Raw genomic sequence first — 19764 nt, 5'->3', positions numbered from 1 at the left:
GAAAAAAATATGCAAAGAGCTAGGAAAGTAATAATTTCGAGAAAGTAGGCCTTCCAGTATCATAAGGAGTATAGCCACAAAATAAGAAAGGTGCGGTGGAGAAGACAGTAAGAACTTGTGCCAAATGGAAATCATCTAGGTCAGCATAGAAAATACTTGTGGAAAATTAGAAGCAAATGTTATCTTCAGGGTACTAAATGCCCTTTGTCGTTGTCCTCATTTACCAGTTTACCCTTATCTTCTCCAAACGTGTCTGATTTCCTTCAGATGTTTTCTATGTAACTAAAAGGAAAAGCAATTTCCTACAACAAATACACGCAAGTGTCTACCTCCAGTGCAGATGAGTAGGAAAGTGAAAGGCATATTTATAGATTACAATCAGGAAAAGCAACACCGTGGAAGGAAGGCTGAATTCAATAGACCCAACTGAAGCACTGAGATGATCAAGCTTTGTGACTTTGCACACATCACTTCACCTCTTTGGGCCACAGTCTCCTCTTCTGCAAAATGGAATTAATACCTGCTTTTCTCACAGATTGTTATGAAGAGCAAATAAGATTATCTCTGTGAAGCCCATTGTGTGTCATAAACACTGCTGCACTATGAACACATCAAACCACTATACAGTATCTTTTTAAAAACAATATTATTAAACTCTCTGCAAAGAGTATGGGACCTAAAACCTGTCATTTCTCTGTCAAAAGGGGGGTTTTGTAAGTGTTTGTGAGCTGTGAAAGGCAAAGAAGCATCAAAAATGAAATTTTCCTCTTCATGCAATCAGAAGGACAGAAAAAGAAGTAAACCAGGAATAACAGTTATTTAATGTTTAATGAGTATAACCTAATGCTTTGAAAGGACCAAATCACCTTTGTTGCACCTAAATTCATCTCAGCTCCAGCAGTGACAGTTTTCCTACACTCTGGAAAACACCAACCTAGAGACACCAACCTTGTACTTCTAGAAGTAGAATCCATGGTTTTTGTTGCTAAATGATTTAACCAAAGCCACTATTTCAGTCAGTTGCAAAATTGGACTAAAAAGTATAAGATGCTTAGTGTCTTTCAGCTCTCCTAGCCACTGAAGCCCACAATCAGCTAAGCTGTACATCATTTCTGAATTTTTACAAAGTGACAGACTGGGTACAAGTGACGACAGATCCCTCAAACAGTTAATGACCTCAGGGAACTGGGATTTCATTACAGATGTTTGGCAGTAGAAAACAAATTTTGAGTTGTTGTCAAAATTAAACACCTGCAGATGAGTGATTGGATCTATCAAGTGGCTAATCAGGAGAGTCTTTTCTGTTGTTAATCATGTACAACATTTATGTACACTTGATATTTCAAAAACCTCTAGACTGTCAAGAAGACACATGCCCAGGTATGAGTGCTCATGTCTTGACTCTTACAGAAAATTAATTGGCAATGCAAATGTAATCATGTTACTCTCCAACTTAAATCCTTCAATGGTTCTCCTTGCCTGGGGGATAAAATCCAAAATCTCTGACACCGTCTTGAAAATTTCCCATGATCTTGCCCTTGCTTACCCCTTCTGCAGCCTCATCTTGTTCCATTCTTTCTTTTGCTCTCTGTGCTCTAGCCATACTGGCCTTCTTTATTTTCTCCAAACTAGTCCTATTCATGCTGTTCTGTTTGCCAAATATGCTCTTACCTAGCCCCCTGCCCCACCCCCATCCCACCCCCTTCAAGTGCTAATGCTCCTCCATTCTTCAAGTCTCAGATAAAAGAGCACTTCCTCAAAGAAGTCTGCCCTGAACCCCTTAGATTAGATTGTATTCAGCTGTCACAAGCTTCTCTACTTCTTGACCACTGTAAATTATAGTTGAATTGCTGGATCCTGTCTTTCTACTCCACTGGTGTGTAAGTCCATTGAAGGCTGTGAGTGTGTATATCTCATCTATCCCTGTAGCCCTGGCATGCACCACAGTGTCTGGCACTAAACAGACATCACTAAGCAATTGTTGAATGAATGAATGAATGGATGGTTTCAGAGTGGTTCACAACTAAGAGTACAGAGTCCTACAGAATCATTCAGTAATCTTGAGAGGATTTGGTATCATTTTTCAACTTTATCTGGATCATTCTCTTTTTCTGAATGTATATGCTCATGATATAAATCTTCCTGGGGGGGCCAAAAGGGTAACCCAATCCTCCATCAAGATGAGTGACATTCCAGGATCCTTGGTATAATTCTGTCATGGGGAGTGCACCTGCCTCAAAGTAGGGCCACCATAATATCTGGCCTCGTGGGTCTGGGTGAATCTTCACACAATCCTGGGGCACAGCAGGTCAGTGATATGAAGACATTCTCAAGCCTCTCATCTTGCTTTCTTTTAAGAAACAAATAAAGGAAATTTTACAATTTCCTGCTCAAGTAGCCACAGTGATGAAGAGAGGCAGTGGTGTATTGCAAGGTGTAATACGAGGCAGCGTGGTGTAGTGGAAAGAGCACTGCACAAGGAATCAGAAGAACTAGGTTCTGGTTTTGACTGTGCCACTTGTTTTCTGAGTGACCTTAAGCGTCTGGCTCTTCCTGGCTAAAACATCCTTCCCTTTTGAATTGGACAGATCTCTTGTCTATCAAATTTCTGTAGGCACCAAATGAGATAATAATTATAGTATACTATTTTATCTAGGAGTTGTTGGTGCTTCATATGTGAAGGCAATTTGTAAACTGTAAAGTACTAGGCAAATTATGATAATTTTGTCACTAGTCCTTAAGAGAAGTTTTATCTTCCTGATTTTGAATAGTATCTATTAATACAAAGTGAATTTTCATTCCTGCTATTTGATGGCTGATAGAGATAGACCAGTTCTCACCAGGCTAGTGGTAAAGGAGTTAAAATTAATTGTGATTCGTCCATATGCAAGAGATAATTTAGCTTTAACTTGATATGATGCACCTTCCTTGTTTTAATTCACTCCTCTATAATACGAAAACTATCTTTAAATAAAGTAGTCAATGTAATACCTCTTTATGGGTCAGACTCTTGTTGGCAAACAACACAGCAAAAGTTCAACATAAATAGTGAGGACCTGAATTGTGGGCCATATCAGCTACTACCTTCACGGAATGATCTTAAGAGGAAACATAAGTCCTGTTTCTCCTCACTGATACTCAGAAATCCCTTACTGAGACAAAATTTTACTTTCCACAGTTAGACATGAAGGTGAAATTTAAATCTGCTTCAAATAAGTAATATATTAATAGTAAATTTTTACCAAGATGCAAAGGATTAATTGAAGGTATTTTTTTGATAACAGCACTTGAGCAAGAGGGCATTAGACATATGCCATATAAAAGAAAAAAGAGAGAGCCAAAAAAGAACTAAATCCATCTTCTTCCTTTACTCATTTAGGTACTGAGATGTTGAAATGGATTTATTTTTAAATGTACTTTTTTAAAAAAAATTATCACAATCAAAATAACTGCTATAGAAAAAAAATATGGGAAGAAATAACTCCTATCTAAAGTAAATCCTCATAATGCTTTCTCGTGTTCTATATTTATCAGAAATATGTACTAAATAGGAGCTGAGTTAACCCACTTTCAACATTTTTTCACTGCAGACTTATAAACGAATCTTTGAGAGACCAGCTATTGGTGACCATCCAGAAGACTTTCACATACACTCGAACCCAAGCTCAGCACCTGTTCATCATCCTCATGGAGTGCATGAAGAAGAAGGAATTGGTAGGTAACAGTGTGTCCGTGGGTGGCAGAGACCTCCCCACATTCCCTCTGTCTGTTTAACCATTTTCTTGAGTCATACACCCACTGTTTCTCCTTTCTGGCCAAGCTCACAACCATCCTCAGCCTCCACTGGCCCCTGTAGCTTCCTCCTTTCAGTAGCTAAGAAACTTTTCTGCCTGGATCTAATGAAGTGTGGGCAGCAGGGTTCTAGCATCACTTGCTACTGAAGCTCACCTGAATGCTCCGATTGCCTCAACCCAATGCTCCGATTGCCTCAACCCAATGAGAGAACATGGGTTTCCTCTTGGAAAATGCTTCAGTTGATACTCTGTTAGGTTTGGAGTTTCACTTGACTTGTGAGTCATGAATCACTATAGACTATAGCTCCCTGGGCCTGGGCTGGAACTGTCTTGCTCATGATGGTGTCCCTACGTATGTGACGGTGGCTGGCATGCACAGCTGCTCACTGAGGCTGCCAGGAGGGAGGGAAGGAGGCAATTTCTGAGTTTAAGGAACTAAATATTTAGAAAAAAAAGATTTGATTCAAATAAACAAGATCCAACTCTGGAAAGCATCATACAGCCTTTGTGAAAAGGCTTTCAGCAGCTTCTAGGTTTGGGATGAGGGGAGTGAGGTGAGGAGAATGGGACAACACCTCTAATACTTGAGTATCCAATCTAAGTAGTCTGGCCGCCCTGCAGAAAGAAGCCCACGTGCAGACTGGGTTCACAGTCATGACTGCTGGTGTCCCAGCAGAACCTCTGTCAATCCTGAGAGTGCCCTTGGCGTCCTCCCATCTCGGAGGCAGTTAGCTCACAGCATTTCAGCCCATGTGCTTCCTGCACTCCCAAGGAGGGCATGAAACTGAGCTTCTGCATGCTTGCAGCAGGGATTTTCTGCTAACTGAGGATTAATGATTTTCCAATGGTAAGGCCAATGACTGTGAAAGCTTACCAGAACTATGCATTTCAGCAGTCCTGCAAGTTTCCTAGAAAGGCAGTCAGGCTCAAAATTCTAGGAACCAGTTAGAAGTCACAAAATCAAATGAGGCTGAATGTACTTTTCTGGGTATTTTACAGGGCTGTTCCCTGGGATTCTTTCTGTCTGATAATTATCTTGTTGCTTAGGTCAGCTGCATTTTCATGCAAGATATTTTATTCTAAGAAACGTGAGGTATCCCTAGCTCTAGGCTAAGGACATGTGATCTTAACAAGCAGTAAATTGTCCTGATTTCCATCCACATCTGGACAGAAATTAGGATCTTTAAAATCATAAATGTAATTAAAATAATTTCCATTTTTGAAGGACTATGTGTGTGGACAGTACTAGATGCTTTAGAAAGGAGGTGGAAGGAGGTAGGCATTATTTTTCTCCCTTTGAAAGAAACAGGGGAGGGAACTGAGGCTGGGGAGGTGAGGAGATGTGCGCACAGCCAGGAAGAGCCACACTAGGTCTGTCCTGCTGCAGAGCCCAGGTATCTTCTCCATGCTGCCTGGCTTAGCACACACAACAGCACTGCACAGGGAGCTCCTCTTCACTTTTACATCCTTCAAGTTGCTTTTTTTTTTTCTTTTCTCAATTAGGTAGTCTAGAGTTTTTATTCCCCCATTGGAGATTTAATCCATCAAGTATTAGGTACAGGGTTTCTTTGCAACTTTTTTTTAATTGAAGTACAGTTGATTTCCAATGTTTCAGGTGTACAGAAAAATGATTCAGTTTTATATATATATATATAAAGAATTTTCAGATTCTTTTCCATTATACGTTATTACAAGATATTGAATATAGTTCCCTGTGCTATACAGTAGGCCCTTGTTGGTTATCTATTTTATATATAGTAGTGGGTATCTGTTAGTCCCAAATCGCTAATTTATCCCTCCTCCCCTTTCCTCTTTGGTAACCATAAGTTTGTTTTCTATGTCTGTGAGTCTATTTTGTTTTTAAATAAGTTCCTTTGTATCATTTTTTTAAATTCCATGTATAAGTGATAGCATATGACATTGGTCTTTCTCTGTCTGACCTACTTCACTTAGTATGTTATTCTCTAGGTCCATCTGTGTTGCTGCAAATGGCATTATTTCTTTCTTTTTTTATGGCTGAGCAATATTCCATTGTTTGTGTGTGTGTATATATATATATATACACTACATCTTTTTTATCCATTCATCTGTTGATAGACACTTAGGTTGCTTCCATGTCTTGGCTATTATAAATAATGCTGCTATGAACATTGGGGTGCATGTTTCTTTTTGAATTAGTGTTTTTGTCTTTTCCGGGTATGTATGCCCAGGAGTGGGATTGATAGATCATATGGTAACTCTAGTTTTAGTTTTTTAAGGAACCTCCGTACTGTTCTCCATGGTGGCTGCACTAGTTTACATTTCCACCGATAGTGAAGGAAGATTCCTCTTCAAGTTTCTTCTGATTTCCTTTACAAATGAAGTGGGATGTCATATCCTGAGGTCAATCTAACCATTCATTGCCAAGTTCAACTTAGGGATTTGGTTCTAGAGCTGATCATACATCTTTCTTCTCCCAGCATCCTATTAACTGTGTCATAAAGATCTGCACTATAGATGCTTGTGAAACCCAGGCCTCTGGGCTGTGTGACCTTATGGAAAATATGCATTGATGGGCCCTTTGTGTGAGTGCTTTCTACTAACTTCATATTGTTCTTGAAGAAATTCACTTCTCCTCTGCTTACTTCCCAACTTGGGTCAAAACACCTGAAATCCTGTCACCTTCTGAGAAGATATATCCCCCTAGAAACCAAGCCATGAGCTAAATTCCATCATTGTTATTCAGGAAGAAATTAAAAGTAAAGCAATAAAAACTGTCCCCAGCCAGTATAGTAATTTGGGGGCAAATGTAAGGGATCAGTGGCCCTCCACCTCCTTCCTCTCAAGAGGGATCTGGTCATAAAGAACATCAGGACAGGAAAAGTGGCATAGCATACCCTGAGGCTGATTGCATGTGTACAAACTACAGAGCCTTTTAGTTCCAGAGGACAGTGCTACCTCCTGCCTCTTGGAGCTCCTGCAGAAGCCTCCCCCCATCACCACTTCCAACCCACCAGTCCCAGGCTGGGCAGTACCTTTGTTCCTGACACTCTGTAGTGATGGGGTACTGGTCAGACTCAGCAGTGTAAGCCCCATGGTACGTGTGGCCCTAAACAAGTCATGGTGGAGGATGACACCCGCCTGGCTCCTAGTTCACTACTTCCATTTACACACTGCTGGCTCCTCTAATTTGCTACCCTTCTCTCCCAGCCGTTGGACCTCCTAGGGGCCAGTTCTGTTCATCTGGCCACCACTTCCCAGTCACACCTGAGGATCATGTCTCCACTCAAGACTGATGCTGCTCTAAAATCCAAGACTTTCAATTCCATTCCCACCTCCAAATACAGTCACCCTCCCCTCCCCCCACCACCATCACTTTATTCATATCAAACTTGAATGCCAAGCTTTTCCATAATTTGCTAGTCTGAGATCAAATTCTTGAGATCATCCATGTGGAAGCATATTTTAAAGTGTGGTTTTCTTTGTCCTGCTCCTAGTTGAGAGTCCAAGCCATCACTCCCAAAGCTGAGTCATTGGTTCTAATTCAGTTAGGTCTTCAGTCATACTGGGCAATCTCTTTATTCATCTCTAGTCAATTCAGGATGTACAGGAATGAAGATAAACTGATTTTTTTTTTTTTTTTTTTTTTTTTTTTTTGCGGTACGCGGGCCTCTCAGTGTTGTGGCCTCTCCCGCTGCGGAGCACAGGCTCCGGACGCGCAGGCCCAGCGGCCATGGCTCACGGGCCCAGCCGCTCCGCGGCATGTGGGATCCTCCCGGACCGGGGCACGAACCCGTGTCCCCGGCATCGGCAGGCGGACTCTCAACCACTGCGCCACCAGGGAAGCCCCAAAACTGATTTTTTAAAGACATCAGATGTCAAGAATCGACCAAGGATGTCTACAGGTATAGAGAAGAGGTAGTTTGGGGAGAATTGGAGGGGACCTGCTACCTACCTTTCTTTTGAAAATGATGGACACGTGCAACCTGAGAAGCTAAATTTAAGGAATAGGTCGCTATTATGTCCTAGCAGCTGAAGCTATAGCATCTCAATATCATCACATTCTCACTTGGGTAGGGCACCTTAAGGCAAGGAAAAGCCAAGGACATAGAAATGTGCTAATGGAATAAACTGAAGCAAAGATATTAGGTCATCAGGTTTGTGTCCTTTTCAGTAACTTCTCTGTAGCATTTGATGCTGTTAACTCCTCTTCCCTCTTCCAAGTTACATTCCTGAGGAGTCAATGATGTTAGACTCTGTTTCCTTGCCATTTCTCTTACAGTTCATATATCTTTCTATTGCTAGTTCCCCTTCTTCCTCCCCACACTATAAAAAGATGTTTATCAAAGACCAGTTGTTGGCTCTTTCCCCTTTCATTCATTATTCTGACTTCAGTTATCATTTTGAGACAATTCCCACATTACATGTATTAAGCCTTGTCTTCCTCCAGGCTCCTTCCTTTCCAAAGTCCATGCTCTCATACATTCCCTTATTCTTCCTTTCCTGTCACTCTTCCCTATTAACATGGTTTCCCCTAATCCAGTATCCCACCAACAATCCATTTTATACACTGCAGAGGTTGGCAAACTTTTCTGTAAAGAGGCAGATGGTAAATATGTGAGGTTTTGTGTATTACGTGCAGTTCTGTCATATAATTTTTCTGTTTGTTTGCTTATTTGTTTTTAAACAACCCTTTAAAAAATAAAAACCATTCTCAGCTTACTGTCCACAGGAAAACAGGCCATGGACCAAATTTGACCCACAAGCTGTGGTTTGCTGACCCCTGCTATACAGTAATGCCAGATACTCTTGCTGGAGCAAAGAACCAATCACATCAATCATTTGAATATGAAGTATAACGTTTTGCTTATAGTTCCAGTCTTACGTTCCATCACTTTTTTATGGACCCCTTACACTAACCAAACGAATCTTCTTGCAGTCATTTTTTTATTTCCTACTTCCCTGAATTTGTTCAAGTTTAGAACCCTCTCTTTGGACGTAACCAGGTGCCAAACACATGCAAATACATGCATGTACATGCACACGTGCACACACACACCTAGAAGACACCTCACTCCTTTATTTGTAACTCTCTTGTGGTACTTATCATTTATACCTTAAGTTATTTATGTGTATCTCTAACTTCCCATGTAAACTCTTAAGAGCAGAATCTCTGTCCAATTTGTTATTCTCACTCATCCCTAGTTGTACTTAGTAGCATAGCATATATGTAGCAGATGCTCAATAAATCTTTGTTTAATGGTTGAGTGAGTGAATGAATGAATTCAGATGAATATACATTAAGGCAGAAAGATACATATTCAGTATCCATAAATTGCCCTAAAATTTTCATTAACACAGCAGCATGTCTCCTTAGGGCGTCGTAGATTTGGTTTATGGACGTAGATTTGATTCAGGGCCATCTGCTTAAGTTGCTGGACCTATGGGAGGTATCCCAATGCAGTGGTTATGAGGAGCAAGCTGTAGAAGCAGACAAACCTGGATTCCAGTTCTGGCTTCAGCGCTCAAGAGACTAAACTTCCATTGAGCCCCAGGGCCCTCAGCTTTAAAAGAGAGTGATATGTGTTCCTATGTGTGTGAACACACACATAGGTGAACACACACCTATGTGTTCCAGGATCTGCCACTTTAGAGCTTCTTCCTTACTGGTACAGATTATGCTTTGATTCTTTTTTTTTCTAACCACAATGAGACAAATATCACAATACCAAAAGATTAAAACTGGCACGAGGATTTCACATGCCCTATCTATGCCCTACCAAGTTCAAGGCCAAGCAGTACCCAGACATCACTCACATGGCTTCTTGTCCTCTGCTTGATGGTCCCAGGCTCCAGAGCTGATGAATATCCACTAGACACTGGGGAAGGCAACAGAGGGATGTTTTCTGTGCCTTACAGGTGAGTCTTTGGAGGCCCAACTCTGCTACCTTCCAATGCAGGGAGATGTATTACTTTTATGAGGGCATATGTAAAGCATATGCTGATGTCCCATCACAACTCTCTAACCACATTTGGGAAACCGAGAGACAACTCTCTACTTGTCATTTCATAGATTCATAAAAACCAAGCAAACATGACTTCTAAACAAACAGGTTTCTTCTCCTTTCGCAGATGGGTATCCTGTATCTGAGGAAGAACCACAAAGTGCAAGATGTTCCTTGCTTAGAAAAATAGACGTTTGTAAGACTCTTAATACCATAGACAGGAGCAGTTAGTGTACCTTGATGCATTGATACCTTAGCATCATGTAGGAGATATTCCTGAAGATCCCAGTTACCCCTCCACCACCCTGGGATGCTGGGAGAGTTGAGTGTTTCAGCCTGTGCCAAGAATGTTGGCACAGTTTGTGGCTCCTAGGAAATACTCAGTAACCTCAGCTATCATTACAGTTATATGACAAGTCACTACAGATGCTAATCAGAGTACAGGTACAGATACCTGCTCTTACCCTTATTTTTTCCCTAGTCCTATTGATAGTTATAATTGTCACTGGGGCACAGTTTGACTTGAGTCGCTTGTCATCCATCTTCACCTTCCATCTTCCTTCCTTGCTCATCACCACGGATAGAGGACAGAAAAGGGGAAACATATTTATATGTAAACTCCCATGTGATAGGAGAGGAGTGAGCCTGCGCCTTCCCTGTTTAACACCAATGGCCAAACAAGTGCAGTAGATCGCATGTGGTCATGAAGGAAATAAAACCTCTTAGAGCTGAAAAAAGGCTTTTTAGGCCAAACGGCTGAGAGTCAAAGTCACGTATCAAGTTTAGAAAACAGTTCTCTCTAACACAGTGTATGGGGAGAAATAGAAATACTGTTTGAGATCAGTGCTGAATAATTGTACCTAGCTCCTTTTATGTTCATTTGACTATCATCGTAACAATTTAAATCCAAACGTCTTAAATGAGATGGAAAGAGGATAGAGGAGAAATATTGTTCCATTAAAAAGGTTTTCATATTTGTTCTCAAAACACACTGAGTTACTGATTAATTTTTGGAAGTTCTGAAACTCTTTTAGGTGATAGAATATCACTATTCTAGGAATAAGGATGATGAAGCCTTTGGAGTCAGTTTGCCTGGCTTCAAATCCCAGATCTGTCATCTAATACATGGCATTAGCAAGTTATTTAATGTCTTTAGTTTTCTCCTCCAGAAAGTTGAGATAATAATAATATTTAGGGCTTCCCTGGTGGCGCAGTGGTTGAGAGTCCGCCTGCCGATGCAGGGGACACGGGTTCGTTCCCCGGTCTGAGAGGATCCCGCATGCCGTGGAGCGGCTGGGCCCGTGGGCCATGGCCGCTGGGCCTGCGCGTCCGGAGCCTGTGCTCCGCAGTGGGAGAGGCCACAGCAGTGAGAGGCCCGCGTACCGCAAAAAGAAAAAAAAAAATAATAATAATAATATTTATGTTATGGGGTTAATTATAAGGATTAAATGAGCTAATATATGTAAAGCATTCAATAAATACTTTTATCGTAACAATGATGATGATGTCTATATAGCACTTTATCTTTAACAAAGACAATTTTCTTGTCATCTTATTTGATACTACAATCAACCTTGCTAAGGTCAGTATTAGAATCTCCATTTTACAGAGAGAAACCAAGATTCAGAGACTTAAGTGACAGGCCCAACGTCATGTAGCTTAGTCAGTGGCAACCCCAAGACTTGAACCAAGAACATCTTTCTGCAAGTCCTCTGCTCTTTCCACCATATTTCAGCTGATTCCATATTCAAAATATCAGGTATGACCAAGTTAAAATGACTTTAAAGTAGGAGCCAATTTTCTCTTTTATTCCTAGAATAATCTGAACAAATATTTATTAGATTTTTAGAGTCCTGGAAGGAAAAAAAAAGAATACATTGTTGGTTGATATTCCTGGAATGCCCTCTGCCCCTGTAGCCATTATATTCTTACAAGGAAAATGTAAGTACAGTGTCCAAATCACTTGAAATTTCTGCATCAAGAGCAAAGTGAAATTATTCTTTTCCAGCATAATATCTTAATCAGACTAACTAGAAGTCCCAATTAGAGATCAACTCTCCTATGTCTTCTCACAAAATATTCACTGAAATAAAAAAGAAATCTGAAGGAAATGTCATTTACACAATTCCTTGCCAAGACAGCTGATCATAATATCACCTTTCATTTAATGATGTATAATAACACTTTATAATAGACAAAGGTCTGTTGCACTCCTTGTGTCATTTGAGCTGCATAGCAATGGGGCAAGAATCATGTCTGTTTTTCAGCTAACCAGAAAAATTAAACAAATTGGGAAAGACCAGAGAAGTATACAGAAAATGGCCATCTGATTTTCAACCCCACTATCCAGGTCTCACATTCTCTCTCATAACCAATAAAAATGCATAGAATTTTAATGCTCCTGACTTTTTTCAACCATATTCATTAAATATTAGTAGATTAAGGCAAAGGGAAAATATAGCAAGGATTAAAATATAAATAATTAAATATAAATAATGCACAAAAATAAACATATTATTATATTATTTTATTCCTTTAGGAGCTGACTTACTAAATGGTTTACATGACAGTTGGTTTGAGTTCCAACTCTAGGAAGACTCCATCTCACCTCCAGTCTGCATTTTCCCTCTGCCTCCCTGGTCCAGGGTCTCACCATGTTCACCTAGACCATTGGTGTCTGCTTGGTCTCACCACCACCAGGCTCTCCATTCCAACTGACACTCAACTGCTGAAGGATTTCTTTTACAGAGTATCTCTCATAACATAACCTCCCACCCACTCAGAAGTCCTCATCGCACTCTCTAGTGTTTCCCAAAGTGAAGACTACCTACTGATGATTGCATGAGATCATTTCAGGTAGAATGCAAATTCATATTTTTATTTTAGGAGATACAGTTTTTTGCATATGTATTTGAAATGATTACAATAGAATGCAAAATATAAGTATAAAGCCTTTAAAAATATAAGTTTTAAAGGGGAATCAGTTTTAAAAAAGAACTAATTGTCATGTTGGGATATAGATATGGCAAAAAGATGAAGATTGTACAAGGATGACTGTAGGCTGGAACATACTGGCCTTCAGAATTAAGTCGCAGTTTCTTAACCTAGCATTCAAGATCCTCCGTGATCCAGATCTAGTCCTCCTTTCCAGTCACAACTACCAGTACTACTACTCTTGTCCCTTATACTCTAGCCTCTCCATACCTAATTTTCTTTAAGGAAAAAGACTATACCTTATACATCTTTCTGTATTTTGTGCAAGCTCTTGAATCCTCTCTCAAATGTTAAATGCAGTAGGCTCTACAAGCACCAGGATGGATTCTTCACCCCTACCCTACAGCCTATTCCCAAATAGGAATTTTTCTGTTGTAAATAGGAATACATGGGCTAGTGTTTTCCCTGAATTCAATAGGCTAACAATTCTTAGCCTAGTGTTTAAGAACAACTAGAAGTCTCTAGGGAGTTCTGCGAATCCCCTGAAAATATACATAAGATTCTGTGTGTGTGGGTATGCCTTTCATGGAATGAATGCATTCAATTCTCAGATTCCCCAAGGTACAAATAACCCAAAAGAGTTCAGAACCACTATATTAGAGACCTCTCCATGGCAGCAACCAAATTAGAATCATGGGAGCCATAAACATTGTCTCACATTCCTTTTAGTTCCTCAGAGATATCCCATTTGGATAAACATTTAAACTCTGAGCAATTTTTAAATGTGTGAACCTCCACATTTCTCAATAAGAGTTTGTACATGTAATTTCTTCCATGCAAAACAGTCAATCATGCATCTCAGGAAGTCATCAGCTTATAAATGGGCTGTGATCCAAGGATCTATTTACAACCCAGAATCCATTTTCTCATAAAGCAATGTAAATAATTTAGCAAAATTCTGGTTTGCTATAAAGAGTCTGAGAACAAGAAACCAAGAAATGTAGTAGGAAAGGAGGAAAAGATTGTCATTCCCTTCTTTGGGACATCCCCATCTTGTTCCTCCATTGTTACCCATCTCCCACCTCCTACAATTCCAAGTCCTCCCTGCAGAGCATCTTGTCTGGGAACCTGGAATCCCAGCAGCAGGAGTGATAGCTCTTTGACCTCTGTAACATACTTGAGCTTCCAATAGAGGAAACTTATTGAACCAAAGGAATTATTGATTAGGGGACTTTAAGGTAATATAACAAATGAAGGGGGAAATACAGGTGGGAAGGGCAATGAAGAGGTAGGATGTTGAGTCTTTTTTGGAAATCTTCTGATGTCAACTGTCATATTCAAACCATTTCCATATTCTGCTTCCTACAGCATCTTCATGATGGGTAAAGGCAAGGATAAAAAACATGCTGAATATGACAGACACCAGCCCACCCTTTCTCTGTTTTAAATTCATCTTAGTTCTGTAACCCTTCTCCAGTAATAGTTCATTCAACTAAAGATCATAGGACTAAAGTTTGAAAATCACTTCTCCAAAATAGGTGTTTCCCAGCTTATTCCCTTCCTCCACTTTTTTTTTCATAGCTCTGTTTTAAAATTTTTATTGAAATATAGTTGATTTACAATGTGTTAATTTCTGCTGTACAGCAAAGTGACTCAGTTTATATACTTTTTCATATTCTTTTTCATTATGGTTTATCATGGGATATAGCATATAGTTCCCTGTGCTATACAGTAGGTCCTCATTGTTTATCCATCGTATGTATACTAATTTGCACCTGCTAACCCCAAACTCCCAATCTTTCCCTTCCCCACCCCACCTCCTCCTTGGCAACCACAAGTCTGTTCTCTATGTCTGTGAGTCTGTATCTGTTTCGTAGATATGTTCATTTGTGTCGTATTTTAGATTCCACATATAAGTGATATCATATGGTATTTGCCTTTCTCTTTCTGATTTAACTTCACTCAGTATGACAATCTCTAAGTTCATCCATGTTGCTTCAAATGGCATTATTTCATTCTTTTTTTATGGCTGAATAATATTCTATTGTGTGTATATATATATATATATATATATATATATATATATATATATACCACATCTTCTTTATCCATTAATCTGTTGATGGACACTTAGGTTGCTTCCATGTCTTGGCTATTGTAAATAGTGCTGCTATGAACATAGGGGTGCATATGTCTTTTCAAACTATAGTTTTGTCCAGCTATATGCCCAGGAGTGGGATTGCTGGATCAAATGGCAACTCTATTTTTAGTTTTTTGAAGACCCTCCATAATGTTTTCCATAGTGGCTGCACCAATTTATACTCCCACCAACAGTGTAAGACACTTCCTCTACTGCTGATTCCACAATTTTACTCAAACATGTAAGTTTTGTTCTTGACCCACAGTGTTTGCAGGAGGAAGAGGGGAGTGGAGGGTTGTGGGGTGGGGGGGGAATAAATGGGAAGGAGCTATAAAAGAGAGGCTATTTATATGCATGGATTATTTGTAAACCAGGTTCTGAAACCAGATACTTTCTGCTTTCTCTTCCGTGCTAATCAATGTGTATAAAATACTTTCTATCATTTGATCTTATTCACCCACACTTCCTTCTATATTAGTATTTATGCTGCTTCTTATTAGATGTGAGGCTCAGTAAATGAATACATTCATCATATTCCAAGGTTTCAGGCAGGGCCATTAGCCTGGTGTTGATCACATGTTGCCCAATATATCATTCTCCCAATTCATGATCTGCCTTCCCCAAACCCAAACCTTGACCTGAGAACATTTTTCCCAATCAGAAGACAAACATACACTGCATAAAGAGCACTCCTACTACTATTATTTCTATCATTTATCTTTGGGTTTTTACTTGACCGTCTTCTTCCTTAAAGGGAATTTAAATATTTTACCCACTAATCTCCTCCTTTACATTAAATAATACTTCCTTTCTTTTTCCTTCTCATTTGGCCTCTGTATTTTCTTTATTCTCAGCCCACTTCTACTGTTTGTTGTCAGCACATGGCTATCAACTGTAGGGCCAGTGCTCAGGCCTTGTTCTGGAGCTGGTCTGTCACCTTCATTCCATAATGATGTGACTAACACTTCCCCTGTCCTTGTGGGCCTTAGCATTGGCCCATGGCAGCCACATTAGTTTCCTTACCCTACTTCTCGTTTTTAATTCATAGAAACATAGATACATAGTTCACAGAAGTATAGAGGCTTGGGGTGTTAAGAAACCACTTAATAGTGATTCTCAACCTTGGCTGCACATTAGAATCACCTGGGGAGTTTTAAAAACTGCTGATGTCTGGACCCCACCCCTGTGAAATAAATTAAAAGTTGCCTTATGTGAAACTCCTCCTTTTTCAAAGATACCAGCAAATGGGGCTTCCCTGGTGGCGCAGTGGTTGAGAGTCCGCCTGCCGATGCAGGGGACACAGGTTCGTGCCCCTGTCCGGGAAGATCCCACATGCTGCGGAGCGGCTGGGCCCGTGAGCCATGGCCGCTGAGCCCGCGCATCCAGAGCCTGTGCTCTGCAACGGGAGAGGCCACAACAGTGAGAGGCCTGCGTACCGCAAAAAAAGATACCAGCAAATGAAGTATCCTGATACAATGAGAGCAGGCCTGGTGGGGGGCTGGGCAGAGAAAGAGCATTATTAAGTAAAACTGGCCCCAAACTGACTTGATTTTAAATGTTGTGATCACATCCTCCTCCATGCGCTCGGCCATGACTAATAACAGTGGTGAGAATGACTGTTGGGGTCTCACACCACATCATGGGCTGTCTGCACATGCCAGCAACGAGCCATTCAGTGATAAAAGACAAGAGGCTCAAGGCATCGCCGACTGGTGGAGGGAAGGGAAGAAAGGAGGGAAGTGGAAGAGGAGGGAAGAAAGGGAGTAATTCATCCTTAGCTTGCCAGTTGCTTTTTGCAATTTTATCTTCCGTACAGCAGAGGCAAATAATACCATCCCTGTGTTTACAGACAAAAAAGTTGCTTGGAGTGACTAGAGGTCACTCAGCTAGCAAGCGGTCTGATCAGGGTTCCTCCTACCACTCCTTACTGTCATCACCTGTTCAAAGTCTACTGCTCTGGTTTTGAAGGTCAGGGAACACAGACCCTCCAGATCTGAGTGAAATAAAGTTCCAGGTGGGAGGAAGGGCAGCCTCCACCCAGGGGGAAGAGCATTACAGCTCTCAGCCCTCTGGGTAGAGGCAGGCTGACTTGGGACCCAAGAAATGGAGTTTGAGTTTTTCTGGCAGTGGTTGGCCTCCAAGGGGACCTGAGTCAGGGGAAAAACAAATTCCACCAAGCAGGTTCCAGCAGGCGCTACATGAATGCAAAGTCTAGAGTATGAGTCCTTTTGCCGGGCTTCCCCAGGAAATGGGCTGGAGGACTTCTGTTATTGAGCTAATAGGGGGACAGTTTTGGTTGTTGTGGAGAACAGCAGAGCATAGAGTATTAACAAAAACCCACCATCCTCTCATCTAACGACACTAAGAAACAGTCAAATACTAATGATTCAAACATTTGGGCAAACCTGCACTTCATCCAAATGGCATCGTTTTGTTTCCATACTTGTAGAGGACAGAATGATAACCAGAGGGAGAGCTCTCTTACAACACAGCCTTTAGGGGCAGGAGGTGGCCAACTCTCAAAAGAGATTTTCCAGAGGAATGACTACCAATATTTTTACCCTGTTTTTCTCTCCTTGCTCTAGCACTGTTCTCTCATCCCAGCCACTCTGGTCTTCTTTCAGTACCTCAAACACCCCTGTGTCTTCTTTGGTCTCAAGACATTTGCTTATATCCTTCCTTTTGCCTGAAACCTTTCCCTCCAGTCTTCATGTAGCTGGTGCTTTCTTATTCTTCATTCTCAGCTTGACCATCACCTCCTCCAGGAAGCCTTCCCTGAACACCCTATATAAAGCATTTCCCCCTTTCATTCCGCTATTTGTTTCCTATTAGCATTTATCACACTTGACAGTTCTCTCATTTATTTATGTTTGCATGTGTTTTTGTCTTTCTGCAACTTTAGCCCCTACGAAGGCATATCCATCTTGCCCAGCGAGTCACACATTTTTAGATACAAAGTAGATGCTCCATTTAAATGTTTGCTGAATACATTAGCAAACAAAGCCTACATCTGCCATGTCTGATGCTGAGTGCTCTGGGGAAAGGGTACAGGGCCCAGATAACACCCCCACCAGCATCCCCAAAACTCAGGGCTTGCAAGAACCAACTTGCAAGTTCTGTGGACAAAAAAAAAAAAAAAACGGATCAGGGTGTTGGAGGAGAGGACCCCAATCCTGACATAGATAAAGTTTGAGATTGCTAGGACTGTCACTAGCCTATGCATAGCTTTAAATGCCCATGTTCCAACTCAGCCTAAGACAAAATATTTCTCAACAACTCGATTCCTAACCAGACCTCAACCATCTGCCATCCATGAGCCATAAGCTCTTTGTCTTCCTCTTTCATTGGTCCTCGGAAGCTCTCCATTTCCACTACAGCTGTTTTATCTCCTTGTGTGGGTTGATTCTGTCACTCTGCCAGCTTAGGAATACTTGGTAGCTTTCACATCCCCAATAGGATAAACCAGAGAGCTCAGAGAGGAGAATTTCTAACCCTTGTAACATGCCAGTCAGCTCCCAGATGCCCTGTGGGCACAGGTACACGGAGGGGCAGGAAGCAGAGCAGATGCCAGGCACAGCATACATCATATACACATAAACATGGGCATTTGCAACTGAAGCTCACTGCAGAAAAATCCAGGTGGGAAATCCATCTCTTAAAGCCAAATCATTACACATGCCAACAAATTATAAGCCTGAACAGAAGTCCAGAATGTGCTCAGGAACTGCTCATGGCATCCATGGGGTGGACTTCAGCTTGGAACATATATTCACATTCCCCTCAGGGTCTCCTTCAGGGAAAGGCAGTCTGTTGTTACCTGCAATAGTTTTTTGCTCAACAGACTACTTTTGCAGTCATTCATTCCACAAACCTTTATTGTATGCTCGCCACATGCCAGGCACTATTCTAGGGGCTAGGGATACAACAGTACCTGTCCTCATTTCAGCCTACATTCCAGTGGGGAAGAAATAGTAAAGAAATTGGTACTGACCCTTTCGAGTCTGGCCCCAACAACGGTCCTCCTGCCCAATGTCATTTGAGCCAATACAGCGAGACCGTGTTCAGTGCAGAAGCAAAGCAAAGTTTTATTCTTTGATCAGAGAATGGAGAGGTGTGAGCTCACGCTCTAGAGTACACGGTCTTGTCTTTTGACAGGCTGTGGGCGGAGCTCCTTTATAGGGATCACGTCATCTGGGCGGGAGCGGAGTTCTGGTAGGTGGGCGGGGCTGTACTGTTCTGGCTCCAGATGGCAGTGCCGGGCGCAGCGCCTCTGCACACAGCCCACTGCCGCCATCTTGAATTGCAGTGCCAGGCGCAGCGCCTCTGCGCACAGCCCGCGCAGCTGAGGCGTCAGCGCAGGCGTTCGGCGCTAGGAACTCTGGACTGAAGGGCCAGGCGCAAGGCCTCTGCAGGCAGCACCGTGTGAGCAAGTGACACTAGACTAAGCACAAAGGAAAAAAAGGTTAGACTTTATTACCCAGATTCTATTTTTATTTCCAGGGACTTGCTAATGGGCTTTGCTGGTGACAAAATAAATACATGGAAATATGTATTATAATAAATGTATTATCTTATGCATTTAACGCATCAAGTACTATAAGTATTAAAAGTCTGCCACCAGATTTAGCAAGATGGAGTTCATTGGTGGCCTTAAGGAGCATGGTTTTGGTGATGGTGTGGGCAAAAATCCTATGAATAGGGTACATTCAAGAGAGAATGAGACTGCAAGGAATGATACAGAGTAGAAACTGCATGAGGATTTTTTTTTTTTTTTTTTTGCGGTACACGGGCCTCTCACCACTGTGGCCTCTCCCGTTGCGGAGCACGGGCTCCGGACGCGCAGGCTCAGCGGCCATGGCTCACGGGCCCAGCCGCTCCGCGGCATGTGGGATCTTCCCGGACCGGGGCACGA

The 19764-nt window shown here is 41.5% G+C and overlaps 1 protein-coding gene across 21 annotated transcripts in view; it reads left to right on the top strand.

Annotated features, from left to right (window-relative positions):
- The window catches only part of TRPM3 (transient receptor potential cation channel subfamily M member 3), a gene marked incomplete at its 5' end in the record, with an annotated part of 811488 nt that overhangs the window by 647304 nt on the left and 144420 nt on the right, over positions 1-19764 (top strand). For all 21 annotated transcript variants that reach the window (XM_081236454.1, XM_081236468.1, XM_081236450.1 and 18 more), the window contains one exon: positions 3591-3714. In XM_081236454.1, the coding sequence (XP_081092580.1) occupies positions 3591-3714 (124 nt within the window). The remainder of the gene's footprint in view (positions 1-3590; positions 3715-19764) is intronic.

This window comes from Mesoplodon bidens (assembly GCF_964165515.1).
Source record: "Mesoplodon bidens genome assembly, chromosome: 6".
Taxonomy (NCBI): Eukaryota; Metazoa; Chordata; class Mammalia; order Artiodactyla; family Ziphiidae; genus Mesoplodon; species Mesoplodon bidens.
Note: the sequence above shows the minus strand (reverse complement) of the source record. Positions and strands in the feature narration are given on the sequence as shown.